Source organism: Nannobrachium achirus, assembly GCF_963921795.1.
Source record: "Nannobrachium achirus genome assembly, chromosome: 5".
Classification (NCBI taxonomy): Eukaryota; Metazoa; Chordata; class Actinopteri; order Myctophiformes; family Myctophidae; genus Nannobrachium; species Nannobrachium achirus.
Genome location: NC_137814.1, coordinates 40,454,284 through 40,475,548, shown reverse-complemented (window position 1 = coordinate 40,475,548; position 21,265 = coordinate 40,454,284). Strand labels below are relative to the sequence as shown.

Below are 21,265 nucleotides of genomic sequence, written 5' to 3'. Positions count from 1 at the left end.
CTGGACCTAGGTTTATTGGCATGTGATGCTATTTCTGGTCACACAGCAAGCATTGACCAATAGTGCACAGGCAGCTGTGAGGTAAGGAGCATTGGGTGTCAGGTTGTAGGTCGAGATGGGCTTGGTGGAGAAATGGCAAGGGCTTGGCCTTAAAGCATGAGCCTGGCCAGTGGCTTCAACTTTTCCATTGTCTTTTTTGTCTGAATGGAGCTCTTGTTGTGAGTCTTGGGAGCTTTCTGGCTTAAAGAATGAGTTAACCTGCTTACTCTTGGGGTTCATGGCCTAATGTTTACTTTGATTTTCCACTTTTTATGTACATTAGACTCTAAAAAACGGGCTCTTAAACAACCATTTCAGTAGCGCACGTTGCAATAAGTTAACGTTTAACTTTGTGATAAAACATTGACTTTGAGCAATTAAGTTCTGCCAAAGTTTCTTAGGTGTTGAATGCATTCTGTATTTGCCCTTAGCAATTAGCATCTATAATATAGATGTTGTTTCCAGCAAAGATCGCTGAACCTTTGCTCAAGGTTACAGTGGAGTAACTTGTAGAGCAACACTTAGTTTAACAAGTTTCATCCATTATGAAACATGCATAGTGCAAGTGTGGACATTTACCTACAATTCCTGCTTTACTTGTCTTTGAGGGCGTACGTTCCATGTATGATGTCATTTCCCTTAGTAGGCTCCATCTTTTGAGTAACAAGACATGTAAAGCCTAAGTACAGTTCTTTACGGTCTTATTATTACATAGGAAAAGTGGCTCTGAACGGCTCTTTTTCTGTGCAAGTGGCCAGTAAAGCTAAAAACACACCCAGGTGCTCAGAGTCAGACTCTTCCTCAAGATTTAGGCATTTGTCGTTTGATCTCAAATTAAACCACACAGACCTTCAAGGGTATATGCTGATTTATTTCCACCTTATCTGATTGGCCTTTCTTGGATTTCCTTGCATTGTTGGCAGTGAAAAAAAACAGCTCTGTTTTGTGTCCTCGTGCTATCTTAACGCAGTGCTGGTCAAACACGTCTGCTGTGCAAACAGGTTTTGTAGGGCAGTGAGCGAGGGAAACTAAAGGGGAGCTGCCCACCCCTCCTCACTTCCAGAAGTTGTGACCTCCATTTTACCTATGAGTCATCAAAGACCCTTTGGACGGGGGGAGATGTACAGTATGTGTGCAAAGTATAGTTTCTTCTGAGAAGAGCACCTATAGACCAGAGGGAGGGGTTTGGTTGGCTGTGGATGTGGACAGTCACAGGCTACAAGCCAGGGGTATGTGCAGTGTACTCAAGGCCTATGCAAAGCTTCCCACACACACCTTTATTGACATATTGATTCTTTACCATAGATCTATTGGCTCAGAGGCATAGGGCTCTATTTACGTCCATGCCTTATCCCTAAACCTCTTTGCCTTGTTTTAATATTTTGAAAAACATTTTAAATAGTTCAAATGTTGATCTACAAGCTCACAACATGTCAATGTAGATTGGCTATTTGAAGTATTTTTTTGTTTTTCAAAATAGTAAAAAAGGCAAAGACGTTTAGGGATAAGGGGTAAGGCATGGACGAAAATATAGCTCATAAGTCTATATAAGGTCTCTGGAACACAAGCTGAAGTTTATTGTATCTTGTTGTAATTGTAGATTTTTTAATGAATTCATATAGTGTGCTCAGGTGGTCGCTTGAAAATGAGACCGTCTGTGACCTCAATGGGACTTTGACTGCTGGTGTTTATCTGATTTAAATTAAAGTTAATAGATAATAACTGTTAGGGGCGATGCATACTCCACTTTTAGATGAGTTTAAATCGGTTCGTTTCGGGGTGTCGCAACATCTCGGCAGCACTGAACAGCCGACTTATTCGGTACCCGCCCCCCCGAACCTCTGAATGACGGTCATATTGTAGTTTGGACCGAGCCAAACCGTTTTAAACTCGTAAACTCTTGTGGAGTATACATCAGTCCTTATGAGACTGTTATTAATGGTGCTATTATTTAGTGCTCTCTGCATTAGGCACATAACACTATTAGTTGGTGGATAGATGGTGCTCTGTTAACTTGATTCTACAGTGACAACATTGTTGATCGTTGACTTATTCATCAAGAGCAGCCAATTTAACAATCAACTACACTTTATTACATTCAGAAGTAGGTAGGTAGGTAGTTAGTTATTTGGTTGCCGTATTAGGCAAATACACAGTTCCTCCCACTCTTTTCCGCCACACAATGCGCTGTGCGTGGGAGGGGGGGGCACACTGGATGACTGGTGTTATGTTTTTAACCTGGGTTAATTTTAGACGCCACTCTCTCCCTGGAGTGAGATTATGTCCCATTCTGGGCTGCTGTGACCTCAGAGTTGAGAAGCTAAGAGGGATTTGGCTGCCCCCCCCAGACAGTTTATCTTCCCCACTGATGTCAATGGTTTGTGTGCTTCTGCATGTTTACAGTATGTGTGTCTGGCAGAGGGAGAGGAATTGTGAGCGCGAGAGAGAGAAACAGACACTGATAGACTTTCTGACTCTGAGATTCTCTTGTCAGCCGATGCTGATGTACATAGTGGTTGTGTTGAAGGAAGGAAGACAAGTTGAGAAGTATGAGAAGAAGTAGACTTTAGTTGGCCACAGAAACATGCGTGGATTGGTTTGTTCGACTGATGTGTATGTCGTAGAAATGGAGATGGATGATGGTGATGAAGTTATGGTAAGTTTCTGGACTCTAAATTAATAGCTATTCTTTTAAACACTGAAAACGGTAACTAATTTTATTTTACCATTGTCTTCCATTCAGTGCAACAACAAACAATTAGGCTATCTTCAGTATCCATTGATCTGTCGATTTTTGTCAATTTTCGATTAGCCAAATCTATGCATTTACAGTAAACCATGAATTGAGGGCTAAATAAGGTAACAAATACAAAATAATCATAAATCCACATCGTACACAATCTGGAACCAAGATTCAGATTCAGTAGTAGTAATTGTATGGTGGAGAGGTTGTGTTAGGCTCTGGATATTGTGTCTTTTCTATGAATGGAGTTGGATTCATTCAACAGTGTTAAGCTTGTTATATGGTGCTTTACCACTGCATGGTACTATTGACTCAACTCTATTCACTAGTGTACTTCGCTTCCCATTGCAGATAGTAGCCTACTCAATGTTTCCGTTAGCCGGTATACAACGGCCTTTGGCCGATTAAAACTTTAATTTGCAGATAAATAAAATACCGTAATAAAATGATCACCAGCCACATGGGCGGCTGCCTTGCTCCACGATATTATTATTATTATATTAATAATTAATTGCATTTTTATAGCGCTTTTCTAAGTGCTCAAAGCGCTTTACAATGGTTCATTCATTCATACATTAGGAGGTGAAGCGGCGAACAGTCGACATTTCCCTCACTTCCCACATTCACACACCAATGGTGGCAAGCTGACACCGACTGACTCATTGGAGGCAATGTGGGGTTCAGTGTCATGGCCAAGTTCACTTCAACATGTGGACAGGAGGAGCCGGGATTCAAACCGCTGACACCCCTATTAGTACAATTATTATTATTATTAGGTTATTTGGACATTAAATAAAGTAGCACATCATCATAATACCTACATTTTCAACAATTAAAATAATATTTAAAGTTTTCTATAAGAAATCATCAGTGTTTGTTTTTTTCTTCCGACACCCAGGTGCCTTCCGCGCAGCTCTTCGCAATAAACACAATACACACAGAGACACTGGGCCTGTTGCCTGATGTACAGTATGCTTTGTCGTACCACAGTGTATTGCGGCTAGCAGAGCCAATCTTCAAGCTCACAGTGCGTCACATTCGTGCCGCTTGTGGTCTTAAATATCGCATATGCTCCATGCAATCCCACCATGCCATGAAGTATAAATCATACTTTGTCTGGCTTGGCACAGACTCCTTGCAATATTGTGCAAAATTAATGGATTTACAAACTGCAAAGGTTACATAAAGGTGGAGCATTGATCATAATATCACAGTGCTAGAATGAAGGATACAGAAAACCAAGCCGTCATCTCATTCCAATATCTACTGTGTAGGCTACTTCACTGGTGCAGCTCAAAAGTTGTCGGCATACATGTCACAAAATGACATCGTTCATCAATTCATTGCAATGAGCGAGTTAAACCAACGTGGATATAATTATTGACTTACTGTACAAGCACAGTCAGTGACTAACTATGCTGGCAATGCATCATAACAGTGAACATCGACAGTATAAGAAAACGTGTTATACATCACTATACATCACTAGCCTACTTACATAATCAGCCGTTCGTAAGTAACCTCTTTCAACCATTAGTTGAACAAGGTGAAGATGCATAGCCCTGAAACATTCAGCCAGTTTGTTTATTCTCTGTAATATTACAGCACATGATGCGGACGGTGTTCCTTGTATATTAATCACTCGTCCGTCCCAACTACTTCATGTTCTCTTTGGCAAGCGACTGCAGGAATGAGTAGATAAATAATGCTTTTTGAAACTTAACTATGGACATCTTACAGTGCAGGGCAACTCTGGTTGAAAAAAGTGCACTGCGCTACTCAGCTGATTGGTTGGGTGATGCACACTCACGTAAAGCATGCATGTGACGTGTATTAAATAATGGCTGATTCATTTAACACCTGGCCGGAATAATAAAATGTTGTTGGTCACGTTAGCCGGCCAGGAAAATGCCTAGCGGAAACCCTGAGCCTACTCTTCAATGTATGTAGCTAGTTGTCATAGCGATGTCTTACACTCTGGGGGGGAAGCACTAAAAACAATGTCAAATATTTCACTTATACAGTACAACAAAAACTGTTTCTGATACAATTTCTGTCAAATAGACCACACAGTTGTTCAATATTGATTATGTCCAACTGCTAGTTTAAACCATTTAGGACTGAGTCAGATTCTATAAACGCCTTCTTAATCATTTCTTAAGTTTTCTGAAAAACTTCAAATATTTATTCAAAAAATTACAAAAACATTATGCTGCTATATAGAGGGTATGCATGTGACATCATCATCATACCGGAAAGCTAATTATGCGGGAATGCCTACTGAGTGGCAAAACACAACTTTCTGGCCTTGACAGCTCATACATCCGACTCGATTTGCCATTCACTTCCCTCTGTCTATATACTGTACATAGCAAAAAGGGGTTCCACGTCCTGAAGGGTAAAAACCCCAAAAGGGGTTCCCGCCCGTTTCTTAACAGTATTCAGGACTCGGGAGCTTCCACACATTATAGTGGAGACTGTTGTGATACAATGATGCTTGTAGTGACTAATATCTCTGACCAGTCAGTAGTCACCTTTTGGTTACGACATTTATGAAAATGCCGTTAATCTGAATCCAACCATTCATCCAATTTGAAAGTGTTCTGTATTATTTATATCCATTTCTTTATCAATATTATCAAAGAAAGTTTGTTTTCTGTTTAAGAGAAACTGGGGGGAAAACTCTTATCTCTCATTTATCTTCTATATATCTATATTTCCGACCACCTAAACATAACCTTAACCCTAACCCTGGCTAACCTCAGTACAACTAACGCTGGTGAATGCTAACGGGTGAGTAGCTAACCTGCCGACGCTGGTGAATGCTAACCTGGTGATCGGAATGCCATGGGGATGTGTCGGAATGGAGAACCGTCCCCTATATACAGTATAGTTCATGCAGCATGCTACCCAGTTGCTGCTGGCTGGGGTACTGGCCCGCTGGTGGGTCAAGATGTGACCTTTTTAAATCCGAACCCAATCTGGATGTCACTTCATAATTTCCCCTCAGTTAAGATGCCTGCTGTGAGAACACCAAACACCAACATTTTAGGCTTAGACTATTTAAGTGAAGTTTGATCTAGTATTTCAATCATCAGAACTTAGGGACAGGTGTGTTGGAACAATGAACTTGACGAGTAGAGAAATGGAGTCCTGCACACTGTCTTCACACTGAAATGTTTTATTGGCAACGTTTCGGTCTCTCAGACCTTCATCAAGCATTAGAGAGAACTTGCTTTGCTGTGATTAGACCTACATATTACGGTATTCTAATTAACGTTATTGGCAATGCTTTAGTGCTATATTACCACAGCAATGAGTTTGCCCTTGTGAGTAAATGGAACGGTCATAATTTAACCTATTTGTGTTAAAATATGTTATTCTATCTGGAAAGATTTTAACTAATGTAGACAGGACAAACCTGAGGGTTGGTGAAATAAGTCATCAATTGGTTATGAGAGGCTGTTTACTAATTGGACTAAACCCAGAGCAGCGTCTCTGGGCTGGCTTGTGTCGTAGAGTTTATGTTATCATGATTGATTAAGTAACGTCAATAACAGTAGTAGATATTATATTATCATGATTGATTATGAGTGACGTTAGTAAGAGTAGATTATGCTGTATCATGCATTGAAGACAACATGATGTACTGTACTGTAAGATGTTTTTCCTAGGTTGATGGAGATTGTTTATGTCACAGCTTGTCCTTGCAATGCCAGTATAACTAGGGTTTGATTTTCTTTGCTTGGAGAGAATCTCGGTGCCACAGGCCTGTGGTACTTCCATGTACACAATCACTTGTACTATTCATTGTTATTAAACCACCACCACCTTATGCCTTTGCCTCTGACACTTCTTATTTACCTCTTACAGACAGAATGTGAATTCCACCACACTTGGATTGACTGCTATACTTCAGTGGATGGACATGTTGTGAACTTGTAGATCTGCTACTTTCAGTGTGTGACACCCTCATACGACGGATCAAAGGCACTACAGCGCGACGGCTGTATAGATGGAATAACAAAATGATTGTCAAACCTATCCATGTTCAACAACAACAAACTATGATCTGACATGAATCAACAATTAATGTATTAAGAGAACCAATTACTGTATACAGTGATGTTAATAGGTTTTTAATGTAATGAGTCCCGGGACCCAAGAAGGGTCTTTCGGATGAGTCCCAGGGATATTTTATGGGTCCCACAAAAATTCAACGCGTCACGTCATTTTTGACAAAGTGCAGCATTTAACTTGAATTGGTTATTATATGGTTATTTACATTGTTTATCTTAAAAAATACATACAAAAACGAATGAAACAATTAAACTATAATAGTACCTTGAGATGAAGAAGCACTAGGGATGGAGCTTGTTAATTTGTATTGATAATGAGCACCTTATCGATGTTGCTTATCGAGCCGGGCTTTTATCAAGCCCACTATTGAGCTTTTTTCTGTTATTTTGTGGAAAGACATGATGAGACACTAATATATATATATATATAATTACAGTACTATTCATGAATTAATAATAATAGCCTACTGTAAAACTATACTATAAACTATAGGCTAACATTTCCATGTCTCTCCTTTTTTTTTTTTTACAGTAAATGCATACCTATTTTTTCCATTAAATATTTGACCAGGGCCTTCGTACTTTAACAGACAGAAGGCAAGTCAACCTTTTTATTTTTGGAAAATATTTGAAGAAACTAAATGTGTACCGTCTCTTTAACAGTGTAATTTATAATGCATAGTACGGCGGTGTCACGCAACAAAAAAATACCCAATCAACAAGCTCAAACCGTCCGTGTCTGCTCGCATCGCGTTGTGATCTTGTACATCTGCTATTTTCGGTAGACTGAGAGAAGTCGCGCTGGCAACGCTACGGATTCATTCGCACGGAGCGATACATTATAACTCTATGGCAGTGATTTTGAGTGTCCCAAACGGATTATTATCGATGGAATCATTCATATTTTCAAGCACCACCACATACTTTGGGTGGAAGAGAACGGTTGTCGCTGCTTCAACAGCCCGCGTTGGAGTTGTTTCAACTCGTCTCAGACTAGCTCTGGTCCATAGCGTTAGTGGAGGAGAACTCCAGAGAACTCCACTAACGCTATGGACCAGAGCTAGTCGCAGACGTGCAAAGTTATTGATTGCACTTGGGTCTTATGTGATGCACTATGGACAAGTGCCTCCCGAGCATGATGTAACAACCGTGCTGCATATAGCCCATTGTATTTAGCTCTCCCCTTGTCTTTTCAAAAAGGTAACCAAACTTTTTAGTGTTTCACGCGTTCCACCGTTGTTCCGCGGCACGCATGCACTTCCAAAGCACACAACTATCGATGACGCATTGTACCTCCCGGCCGCGACGCTTACCCGATAACAGGCTCGACAAGCCAAACCCACGTTCGGTGGGGGAACCCTTCTTGGTGTATCACCTAACACGCTGTGCCACTATGGTCAGAGAGCGGCCCGGTGCTACGCTAAAACTAAGGCACCCATTGAATTCTGTGACTGTGACCATGCACGGCGCACAAAATAGCGTCGGTGGATTCCAAACACACACTGTCGTTAGTTCTATCGTCTGTTTAAAGACTTTCTACGCGGATTTCATTTGTGTTAACGTAGGGTACAGTAGCATGCCTTCATCCATGAACAATGGTGGCGTCTGTGGACTTTTTAAAATATTTTTTTTTTCGCGACGTGGTAAATTATTTATAGTGGACTCCAATGGAGGCGATGCGTCCGTGGGACCCGAGGACAATGACGTGAATGCGTCTCTAGGCAACGTGAATGCGTCAGACGCGGGACGCGCACGTAATGACGTCACTGTGTATATCAGTGTCCACAGCTGCATATCTTCTGAGATATATTGTCACTGCTTTGGTGTAGTGTCTACTATCAAATAGTGGTTTAGATAGTCGAATATTATATTATTCCGTGAAACTGCTAGAGAGACATGAAACCAATGGCAGAGAGAGCCGAGACATGACATGAGTTGGATTTGGGTCATTTTCATTTGGTTAGTGCACTAACCGGCTGAGCTCCCAGTATCTGGAAACGTAACGGTGTATGTTCTGCAATGCCGCGCGGTGCCTTGAGCATCCTGTACTGACCTTCTAAATCCAGGTGTATTGGTTGCACTTCCAGAGAGTTGAGTCTAAAAAAGCCCTGATAGTCCTGTTTTTCACTCCTCCTTGTCCTTTTCATTTCCTCAGGGGGATGCCGGTATGCTGGTATCGGAACGGCTAGGTCTAGGAAATAACCTGGATCTGTCGGACACCATGGTGCAGCAGAAGCTAGATGAGATCCAGGAGCAGATCCGACGTGAGATCCGCAAGGAGCTAAAGATCAAAGAAGGGGCAGAGAACCTGCGAAAGGTAACTCCTTGGTGCATTTATCTTATGTTGCATTATACAACAGTACGAGTACGGACCAACAATTACCAGCATAGGATGAACATGTAATGCATAGTCGCTCACTAGCATCGCACTTGCAGACAGTGTTTCTAAAATCTGAAATCCTGTTACTCACAGCAACCTTGCACACTGAGGCTGATGCGTATTATTATTTTGACCGTAGGTCGCAGTGTACTATGAAAACCGGCAGATCCTGTCCGTCATTGACTCAGGCAGTCTGTCCGTCCGTAACGCCAGCTCAGCAGAAGGGTATACATGCCAAAGCGCCCATGTGCAGGCACCTGCTGACCAGAGCTTTCATATAATTGTAGAGGGATAATCCCAATCATTTTAATTTGTTTTATTCATGGCCCAGTTTGATGCTTTGCTTTACTGGAGCGACGTTAAAAAGAAGACCACCAGAATCTTAGCAGCGGCTGACAGTAGACACAAACACACCCACACACACACACACGCACACACGCACAAACACATAAACACACACACACACGCGTGCCCACGCGCACAAACACACACACACGCGCCTCCAATTTACCTCCATTGATTCTGGATGTGGACCCAAATGCATGGCCCTGGATGAATGCATTTGGGTCAGAATCAATGGGGGTAAATTTTGGGTCAAGGGTCAAGTAAATTTACCCCCATTGATTCTCACCCAAATGCATTTGGGTCCCCATCCAGGCCCATGCTTTTGGGTCCCCATTCAGAACAATGGGGGTAAATTTACTATAATACTTTTTTTGTCTTAGGAATGCAATAAATACAAAAAAATATTATTGAACTCAAGTCTCCATGGCGTGACTAATGAATAGAAAAAAAGTCATTTTGGGGTGAACTACTCCTTTAATGCAATGTCACCGATGAGCCCTTGTGCCAGCAGGAAAGGCTGCGCAGTGCGCATCCTCTCGTCTGTATCAACAAAAAAAAAAGAAAATACTGTTTCATTACTCACCAAAACAAATATGACTTCATGGAGTTGAAAGCCTACTTTCCTCACTCGGAGCCCTGAAAGAAAATATTTCACGGAAGGCAAAATCTGTAGAGAAGATCTGTAGAGGGTGCAGTGGAGTAGTTAAAAGTTGAAATATTTTCTTTTCTGGCCAAAAATGGTATTTTAGACGTGAGGTGGGGGGCTCTGAGTGTTCCCACTAAGGAAAGTAGGCTTTCAACATCTTAGAACCTTCTTTGTTTTGGTGAGTAGCGAAAGTGTATTTTTTTAAATTTTTACTACAGACGAGAGGCTGACCAGCCTGGGCTACCGTGGGTGTGAGCGCAAGGGCTCATTGGTGACATAGCGTTTAGGAGAACTTTAATATAGCGCTATGGGCCAGAGCTAGGTTTGAATTAACATTTAGGCCTAGAATTATTGAATGCTTTAACCAGTGAAAAATAGCAGATATACAAGCTCACAGCGCGGCACCGAGTGCCGCGCTGCGAGCTTGTAGATCTGCTATTTTTGAAAAAGACGTGAAAATGTGTGCAAATCTTTGAATATATATGGATTTTTTGCTTCTGGGGGGTCCCTGGAACTAAATATTTTGAGATGCGGGTCCGTGGCCAAATAAATATCATTTTGGGGGTCCTTCACATGAAAAGGTTTGAGAACCACTGACATAGTAGACTCTCAAGAACAGACTAACTGAGCTCCAGTTAAGTGAAAAGGACCGTTTCTTTGACGGTGGCGAGCCAGATTGCTGACATAGAAACATAGTTTTTTTTTCAAAAAGTCTTCAAAAGGTTTCAAAAGACACTTATAGAATCGGGTCAAAATTCAAATTTTCACAATTTTTCAAAAATAGAAGATCTACAAGCTTGCAGCGCGGCACCGAGTGCCGCGCTGTGAGCTTGTATATCTGCTATTTTTCACTGGTTAAAGCATTCAATAATTCGAGGCCTAAATGGGTTAAATAAATGATCTGCCGCGCAAGTTGTCGTAAGACTCTGGGCACATGTAACCTTAAGCGGAAGCTGGTCTCGCGAGGTCACAGAGCCATCAGTCTGAGACAAGTCTTCCCCTCAAGGCTTTACTTCACTTCTTTATGACAGTGTCGTGCATGAACTTGAACCAATCTTAAGTCCACAAGTCCTGCAATGCTGATGCACTCTCCATTGTAGTGCAGGAGTTCTAAAACATTTTTATAGCACAATCCCATCCCCTCCGGGGGATTATTCTTTTGGTGACCCCAGACTTTATTTATAGTGCAATTTCAAAGTGGAAATTAATATAATAAAAGAATACATTGCTGGCCAGCCTGACGTTATATATACCGTAAATATTTATTAGAAAAATAAATTACAGCAGTGATTCCTGCTGATTTGTAGGTCTACATGTCAATGAAATGATTGAATAATGTTGTAGTCAATCAATAAAAGCAGCGAAAATGTTTCTGTACACACATTCGTTAACTGAAGCATATTTAGCCCAAATATGTTGCCAGAACCACCAGAGTTTCTTAATCCAGCTACCAATTTTATCTACCGACCGCATGCTTTCGTATTCTCTATCCTGGCCGGGGGTCAGCTGTTGGTAGCTGGTCGTGGTCGGGTTGTCTGTGAGCATGACCTGCGCGGTAATATTACGTTGCAATCGCGATCCGTAAATTGAGTGGTTTGTTGACTCAAATGCCAATTCGAGGGCTTATGGTGTTTGCTGGCACATTGGCTACAATGGATAGAATATACACAGTGACCCCTCCAGCACCAAATTACCAGTGTTAATTTACCAAGAAGTGGTACAAATGGAACCATGGTCCAAAATCTTTACTCTGGCTCCACAAAAACGCCTTTAAGCCACCAGGCACCCGCTCATATTAACTTCATTCCTGATATATTATAACTATATAGTTTAGTTTATGAACAGCTAAATCAGTTTTGTGCCTCTGCAAGGGCTTGTGTGTCTTTCCTGTTGGGGCTCTGCTGGTTCCCTGTTGGTGACTCAAGTCTTTGACGTAGCCAATGTGAGACCCCAACCGCACATTGGCAACCACTTTGGGTTGCGACCCATAGTTTGAGAACTGCAGCTCTAGTGTAAAGGCACTGACCATAGTGCCTTGGGGGGCTTTTAATATATATATATATATATATATATATATCAGAGATTGCGTTAGACCGGGAATTGCCGGATTTGACCGATTTTTTATGGCCAAGACCGAAAAATAAAATTCCTCCCGGACATCCTGACCGATTGAAAAACCAATGGTCATTTATCATTATCGCCGTCTGCTCCTCATGCGCAGGCTGCATGCCTCTCTCTCTCTCTCTCTCTCTCTCTCTCTCTCTCTCTCTCTCTCTCTCTCTCTCTCTATCTCTCGCTCGCTCGCCCGCGCGCTCCCCCGTTCTCTCTCTCTCTCTTTCTCTCTCTCGCTCGCTCATTTCAGTGTCAGTTTACTTTGCGATGCACGCACAGCATGTAAAGCCATGGGAATTAAGGAATGCACGCACGGTCAGCAATCAACCCATAAACAAACATACACTTGATTGAAGTTATGAGGAGAGGAGATGGAGTGGAGACAGTAGGAAGAACAAAGCCTTTTCAACTCTCCCAAAGTTGCATAACATGGACGCACTGTCACCACTCGACAGTGAGTATTGGATTAATTGCTGGCCAGATGAATATCAACCTTTTCATTATTCTGAAGTCAAGACATGGTATTGTATTGTTGGCATGAAACATGATGCAACAGAAAGACGTTGTTGTGAAAGCAGTGTGCGTGTGCCACATGCAGACAGCCTGCGCGAACAGCGCGATTAGTCCAATATAATTAATTCCCTTATGCAAGATTGAAGCGTTTTTTTCTTTTTAGCCTATACTTTTTCATTCAATTCGTTTTCAGTCCCAACTATGCAGTAGGCCTAATACTTTAACTGTTGCTATTGGCTGTTTGTGCACGCACCTGCTTGTACTGTATGCATTAAAATGATTATGTCCGGTATATTCTTCAGATGTCCGGTAAATTTTAATCATGCCGGTCACGGTGACCGGCAGTTAAAAATCCTAGCGCAATCACTGATATATATATATATATATATATATATATATATATATATATATATATATATATATATATATACGGTTGTGACATATTCCCGACCCAGAGAGAAAACTACAAATGATATCACCTGAAAACACTAAGTTCAGTGCAGAAGGAAGATGCTGAAGAGAGAACTTGAGAGGGTGATGTGATAACTCTTGAAGTGATAGCTTTCCATTTTAATAACAATGTTCTTGTTTATTATTTTGTTCTTATTTTCTACACCTGTGACTGAAAAGCTGCTCACATAAGAGACCCTTTTGCTCTCCTAACTCTATTGTTTTCTACTCTGAAGGTGACCACGGACAAGAAGAGCCTGGCCTATGTTGACAACATGTTGAAGAAATCTAGCAAGAAGGTTGAGGAGCTGCACCAAGAGCTGCAAGAACTCAATGCTCACATTGTGGTCAAAGACCCAGAGGAACTACTAGGTAACTACACTGTTAACTGAACTGTGGAACGATAAACATTGACCCTCGAGGTAGGGCTGTCCCATTTATTACATAATCGTCTAATCGCGATTATTTGACATAATCGTGATTATTTTTCATAATCGTTTCCATGTCAAAAATAGTGGAAATAGCAGGTCTACAAGCTCACAACGCGTTGCATCGCGACGCGTTGTGAGCTTGTAGATCGGCTATTTCCACTATCAATGTTCTTTTTTAAGTATAAAGTTGTCAAATCTTTGTATATTTAGCTTATGTGTTTTATCTACCATGTGCAACTTCAAAGCCAAACAGAAATGTAATACAAAAACGACAAGAACACAATTAAATCGTTAATCGCAATGATTTGAGAGAAAATTAATCGTCATGTAAAATGTCATAATCGTGACAGCCCTACCTCGAGGACAGTTGTTGGAGGACACTACAACCACCTAGTCCCCAGAAAATTCAGCAACTATTAACAAAGTATACAATAGCCATATGATTTTAGTAATAATGGATTGCATTTTTAAAGATTTGTTTTTTGGGGGGGCTTTTATGCCTTTATTTGATAAAAACAGTAGACTGACTGGAAATGGGGGGGGGGGGGGGGGGGGGGATGGGGGAGTGACATGCGGGAGTGACATGCGGCAAAGGTTGTCCGGATCGGGAATCGAACCGGCAATGCCGTCAGGCATCAATGCCTATGTGGTATGCGCCTGGACCATTAGGCCAGCGGGCGCACCAATGGATTGCATTTTATAGCGCTTTTCTAAGCAAGTTGCGAACTCAAAGCGCTTTACAATGGTCCATTCATTCATACATTGTACATTGATGTTGTACTACTGACTGTATAAACCAAGGGTTTGTGTAAGTACATTTCTAAAATGCAGAGCTGATCTAAAACACTTTTAGGTACGCTCCAAGTTTCTTAAAGTCAGCGCTTAGATGTAAAACATAATTTTATCATTTACTTTGGCAATGTCTTCTGACTTTTGTCAGAAGACTTAACAACCCAAACAAATACCTTATGAGCACACACAAACACAGAGAAACGGTGAGAGAGACAGAGCATATTCACAGTCTTTTGAGGTGACTCATTCTCCATAGGCTGACATTGTTGCATTCCACATTCCACCAACTGTTACAATGGTGCTGATAATTGTTCCACTCGGAGGCTGTTGAAAGCTCGCTCCTGTGAATTCCTGTCAACAGCAAAGCAAATTTTGGAGAGCGTTACTCCAAAAGGCAAAGACAGGGATTGTGTGAATGATTGCTTTTCTGTCTGCTACACAGCTAAATCCGGGTGTTTAACTCTGGAAGTGGACCTGTAAGGTCCACTCCGGATTTTACTATGTACTGTACTGTTGCATTCCCTGTTAAGTTGACATAAGGAAGTCGAGCTGGGGAAGTTAGGTGTGTGTGTGTGTGTGTGTGTGTGTGTGTGTGTGTGTGTGTGTGTGTGTGTGTGTGTGTGTGTGTGTGTGTGTGTGTGTGTGTGTGTGTGTGTGTGTGTGTGTGTGTGTGTGTGTGTGTATTGGGGGGGGGGTCCTCTGTCTTGGTAAATGGTTGTTCTAAGTGGGAACAAATTTAGCCTGACTCAGTGACCTCTTATCTGATGAGAGAGGGCTTTTGTTCACTGACGCAGTGCCTGCGGAATGTCGCCGGCCGCCGCAAGACCATACAGAGGGACTGGCCAGGGTTCAGTGCCAAAGTCATGAGACGAGCTGTTGAGATGTACCGTTGGTTCTTGAGCCAGAGAGAGAGAGAGAGAGAGAGAGAAAGAAGGAGTTGTCATTGTAGAATGAGCAGGGAGGGGTTTCTTTTGGCTCCTTGAGCAGCCGGAGTCTGTTCTCGACTCGTGTTCAAGGAAGAACACAGGCACGGCTCTGGTTATTCTCTACCTCTCAGCTGATGCCTTGTCTTCAGGTTTTGCGTCTGTATAGTGGGATGTGCTGATACTAGAGTCTTGTATGTTTTCATAAAAAGAAGAAAAAAGGTGTTAAACTAACCCCTGATCAGCACTTAAAAAAAAGAAGAAAAAAAACATAAATCTGAAATCAAATTAATGTAATTCCCCACCCCCCCATGCACATGTAAAATGGCACATTTCCTGTGGCAAAAGCACCCTAGACTGGTGGAGGCTGTTTGTGTCTGACCGTGATGTAATTGTTTGGAGAGTATCGTCATCACACATCCTCTGATCGGATCAGATCAGCTCAGCTCAGGGTAGTCTGAAGGGAGGTTTCCCCTTGTCGGCTGTCCAGCAGTGACATCAGCCTGTGGGCTGTCCAGTAGCTCAGAAACGTGTCCTCTGGCCCAGCGTGGGCCAAGAGGAGCGGAAGGGAGGCCTTTAAATGCTTGACTTGCTGCCTGCGACCTCTACCAACCCCCCCGTCCTCCCGCAGGGAAGGGAATCCCAGTGCATGTGTGTGCTGCTCTGCATGTGTGCACCTGGAGCAGTCTCACACACAATACATTACCTATTGCACTGACTCATGCATGAGGTATAGACAGAGAAATGCCGGCTTAAAGGACAACTTTGTTTTTTTTTACAACAAGGGTTCATATTTAGTGATTAGGGGAAAGAAAAGACGAGTGTTAAAATGTTTTCATTTACTTCTTTCTATCGTTTTAGCGATTTTAACGATTTTGATTTGCATGGCTAAATAATACTGTATGTATCTTTCATGATGCAGATGTGACTTATGGGGGCTGGCGTAAATAGTAACAAAGAAATTGCCGGCTTATTGTGTCTAAAAATAAAACACTCGTACGCATACCCCCACCCACTGAAATCAAAATACGGAAATTGCTAAAACAATAGAAGGCAGTAAATGAAAACACTTTTCTCAAATTCAATCTAAAATATGAACCTTTGTTGTAAAAAAACCAAAGTTGTCCTTAAATAATACTCTCACCGAGAGAGCCTGGGCTCCTTAACGGAACTGGTGCTGCAAGCCAGGAGAAGTCAAGCAGGTTTTTTCAGGCCCACCTCACCTGTGTGTGAAGAAGAAGCCAGTCAGTTTGCACCTTGCTGCTGCTGCACTTGGCTTGGGGAGGGGTTTGCTCTTTGCTGTGTGCCGATCGAGCCCAGACATGAAAAAGCCAGTGAGCTCATCCCTCAGTACTGTGGTCCAGCTGAGCTGATAGAAGATGCATTTGCTCTTTGAAGTGTTACTGTGTGTGTGTGTGTGTGTGTGTGTGTGTGCGTGTGCGCGTGTGCGTGCATAATCATCACATCTTACTTGCCTGATGACACAATACCGTAAACCCCTTTACGGTAACCTTACTAACCTAGACTCACTATTCGTTCCATCTACATACATACAGTATATTTTACACTATACCTGGCTACTCGAGTCGGGGACCATGCAAGTTGGAATGCATGCCCTATCCGGTAATGTTGTACCCTTTATCACAGTACTAACTACTAATAATGTTATAATAATCTATGGTTTGTTGTACCGTTTTAAGAGTACCTTGTGCCGTACACACTAGAGCTGGGATACCCGATCGAAAACCCGTGGGACCCGTCGGAAGTCGATTTGGGTCGGACATATTGTTGATATAGCCTACCTATGACATGCATCATGCTCTGATGCGCGCAGCGCACAACTCATGGTGTGTGTGGCAATGTGTGTGTGTGTGTGCTCGCAGGCACTGAGACATTAAGCTCGGAGCTGTCGCAAACACTGAGGTAAACACGTTGTGGTTTGATTGGACGTGGCGTTCCGCTGAAGGGAGCTCCTAGCTTGTTGGCGCCGTGTTCCCCACTACTGTCCCTTGCATTGGATGTTTATTTTGCGGCGCAGTCCGTCCAAAACCTGTAAATCTTGGCTTATACTACTTTGTCGCCACGCCGTGTTGCGTGCAAAAAGTGGCCGATCTACAAGCGTGTTGTGAGCTTGCAGATCGGCCACCTTCCAGACGCAGAAACTTGCAGGATGAGTGTGCGGCGAGTCAGACATGCAGTGCACGTTATTTATATTATTTCATAATCAACGTACTATTTAAAACACTTTCACAAGCCACAAGCTGCATGCACTAGAACAAGTTTGCTAGTCAGTGTAAAACAGTGGCTTCCTCAAATAAAAAGAGAGGAGAAAAAGCGGTGGGAAAAATGAGGGTCGGGCCTCTGCGCGGGTCGGACGCATTTTAATAATTAATGGTCGGACGTCGAATTTGGGGCAGACAAAAAGCTGTTGGTCACGTTTCGGGTTCGCACTGCCATGGGACCGATCGACTATTATGGAGATACGGGCACCTCCATTATTCGGAGTTCTAATGGCATTCTGGCACACGCTAACACTTATATTGGGCCAGCGGCACAGACGTGACGCAAAGCTGAACCAATCAGTGAAGCCAGTGCCCCCCAGAACACAAACAGACTTGGTGTGTCCTCCGCAGACCCATGGAAGACATACAGACATTCTGACTCCCTTTCTTCCAGACATTCTCTGTGTTTCGTTCCTCAGTGCAGAGTGACCAAATTGTCATTCTGCACTGTCTGCACACCTCCAGGTCACATGGGACACATGGCAAGCTTTTAGTCAGGTGGTGCCCGAGTGGACATACAGACAGACTGACTGACTGACAGAGAAACGTACGTGTGTGTGTGTGTGTGTGTGTGTGTGTGTGTGTGTGTGTGTGTGTGTGTGTGTGTGTGTGTGTGTGTGTGTGTGTGTGTGTGTGTGTGTGTGTGTGTGTGTGTGTGTGTGTGTGTGTGTGTGTGTGTGTGTGTGTGTGTCACTGTGAAGAATAACAAGCATGCCGTATTCGCATGTACAGTAACGTGACAGGTGGTTGGTTGTCTGCAAGTTCACACTTGTATTGTTTTTTCCCCTCAGAATAGAGAAAGCCCCAGGGTTTCCCACTGTACTGTTACAGTTGGAGTTGACTTCCCCGCTCCTGTAGGGGGCTTATGTCTGATTTATACTTAGTTTCACACCAGTGTTGTGCATGAAAATAGCTCCCTGACAGCCAGGTAAGCTTGGAGATCTGCTATTTTTGGTGTGAGACACCGGCGTGTTACTCAGTACAAAGCAGGCTTTAGACTCATTCATAGGAAAGCACCCAGGAGTACAAAAGGCAACTCCCCTCATCAGTAGCTTTCTTTGCAAAACATTAAAATTACTCAGTGTGCTGAGCACCAGGTGCTATTCCTTGAAGATAATTCCCCAGTGCTTTATCATTGTCAACTTGCACTTTCTTGCTGCTTTGTTTTCTGTATAATGGCATTGTGCACACTTGGCATAATACTTTAATGCAGACTGTCCTATCCCCATGTAAACTTCTGGAAAGTTTAATGCTTTGTGGTCAATGCTGCCATCTCTAACATTGGAAGTTGTTATTAGCCTCACATTCTAGATATTTTTGGGGCTTTTCTTTATTGATAGTATAGTACACTAGGTAGACAGGAAACGGGGAGATAGAAACAGGGAGTGACATGCAGCAAAGGCCGTCGGGATCGTCACTCGAACCCGTGACGCGCTGCCAGGCATTAGAGCCTATGTGGTATATGCCTGGAGTCCTGGACCACTAAGCCAGCGGGCACCACTAGCCTCATATTCTTGAGTGCTCTGATTTTCTTTGAAGCTTCCCAAGTCTAGGGTAGGGCTAGTCAATTTATACTAGGCATACAATGATCACAAACCTGTGTGCTTGTAGATCTGCTAGCTATGGCATGTGGCACCGTTGGACGACAAATTATATATCAGGCTTTAAGAGAGACATTAACCTCTTCTGCTAACAACAATGATCAAAATATAAACGGCAGACATCTCAGGATACATTAACTACATTAACTGCTGAATGTTTAGGGTGCACAAACCACATGAGTGCGAAATGCCTCCCTCAGTATGTCCAAAATGTGACTCCCGGCTAGCAGAACTGTTTGCTGTGTGTCATTCCCCTGTCTGCCTTTCCTGTCTCTCTCTCCCTCTCTCTCTCTCTCTCTGTAACTATCAAAATAAAGCAGAGATGCAGAAAGTTATCATAAAACAAACCTAAAGCTCATCCTGTCAGGCAAGAGGATGATTTGGACAAATTGCAAACTCTCCATTTTGCAAAAATAGCACATGCTGGTCATATTTAACACCAACTCTGACCCGACATTATCTGCATTTCTGAGGTACAACTACCTAACGCATTTATCCAGTTTTATTTTCAAGAGACTGTATTTGCTTCTCATTTAGCTAATATAGACTTTTCAGACACTGGTTTAACCCCCCTGAGTGCCATCTATTGGTGTTTATTGCTGCTAGTAGTTATATTCTGGGTAAATGCAGGGGACAAAAGTTGCTCTCGGTTTTCAATTGCATTCTTAAAATCGATTGCAAGAGTTGTTCTCACTGTAGTTATACCTTCTTATTAGCACATGGGAGATATCCTGTATCATTGGAGCTGTGTGCAGCTCCCTATACGTGGCTGTGTGGGTCTGTGTGTGTGTCTGTCTGTCTGTGTGTCTGTATGTAGCCTGACTTCGGCGCGTAACTAGTGCCGCACCATTTACGCCACTCGCGCAATATATACATCAAAATGTGCGGCTCGGCCGGGAATGGTGTTCTATTACCTTTCGTTCCGATCCGCCTTACCATGCCGACGTAATCGGCAAAAAACTACGCTTAATTGTCCCCATTGACTTATAATGGGACAATGCAAGAAATCACTTTCAAGTATTTTTCTCTCGTAAACCATAGGAGCTACAGTTTCAAACCTCGGAGAGGAGATTCATAATGATTTTAAGAATGAATCGAAAAATAATTACATCACTCGGCCTCATGGTGGCGCTATAACGGCCCACTTTACGTTTTGCCCCGTAACTCTTGAACCGTAGATCGGAAAATTTTTTTTTTTTGTTATCAATTATTTTTATTTTCCATAACATGAAATTAGAGACATACATATGAATAGAACAAGAAAAAGTAAAACATTAATCAAAAGAAAAATGCAATTAACAGACAAACAACACAAACAATAGCAAAACAAGAAAAGGAAAAGAAAACCCACCCACCCCCTTTCCCCGGACCAACACGGAATGTATAATAGTGCATGCCTGTGCTAGGCTGTTACCACTATATAGTGATTTCTTGAATCATAGCCTTAAGCTTATCTGCAATGTCCGACCACATATTAATGTTTTCTTCCTTTGCTCCGTGTAACCTTGCTATCGACTGCTCTAAATATACTATATCTAGAAAGGTCAAGGCCCACTGGCGAAACGTTAACGTATGAGGAGGTTTCCACCGCGTAGCTACCATCTTCTTCGCCGCCGTTAATCCAGCAAAGAAGATGCGCTTGCGTATATTGTTTAGTTGCAACTGTGAGACGTCATTTAATAAAAATAAAGAAGGAGAAGATATGATATTAATACTAAAAATAGTTGAAAGTTTGGAGGCAACCATATTCCAGAATGACGACACATTTGGGCATTCCCAAACCATGTGAAGGAAGGTACCAATACTATTTGAGGCGCAGAGAGTGCAGTTGGGATTATTCAAAATCCTCATAGCACATAGTCTGCGGGGAGTTAAATAAGTCCGATGAACAAAATTTAAATGAATTTGTTGATGGTCTGGATTTCTAGA

At 42.4% G+C, this 21,265-nt stretch overlaps 1 protein-coding gene across 1 annotated transcript in view; it reads left to right on the top strand.

The window, feature by feature from the left end:
• Positions 1–21,265, top strand: part of pkn2a (protein kinase N2a) — a 49,530-nt gene that overhangs the window by 3,988 nt on the left and 24,277 nt on the right. Inside the window, exons 2-3 of the mRNA XM_080725154.1 lie at positions 9,017–9,178; positions 13,544–13,679. Coding sequence (XP_080581280.1) covers positions 9,017–9,178; positions 13,544–13,679 — 298 coding nt within the window. The remainder of the gene's footprint in view (positions 1–9,016; positions 9,179–13,543; positions 13,680–21,265) is intronic.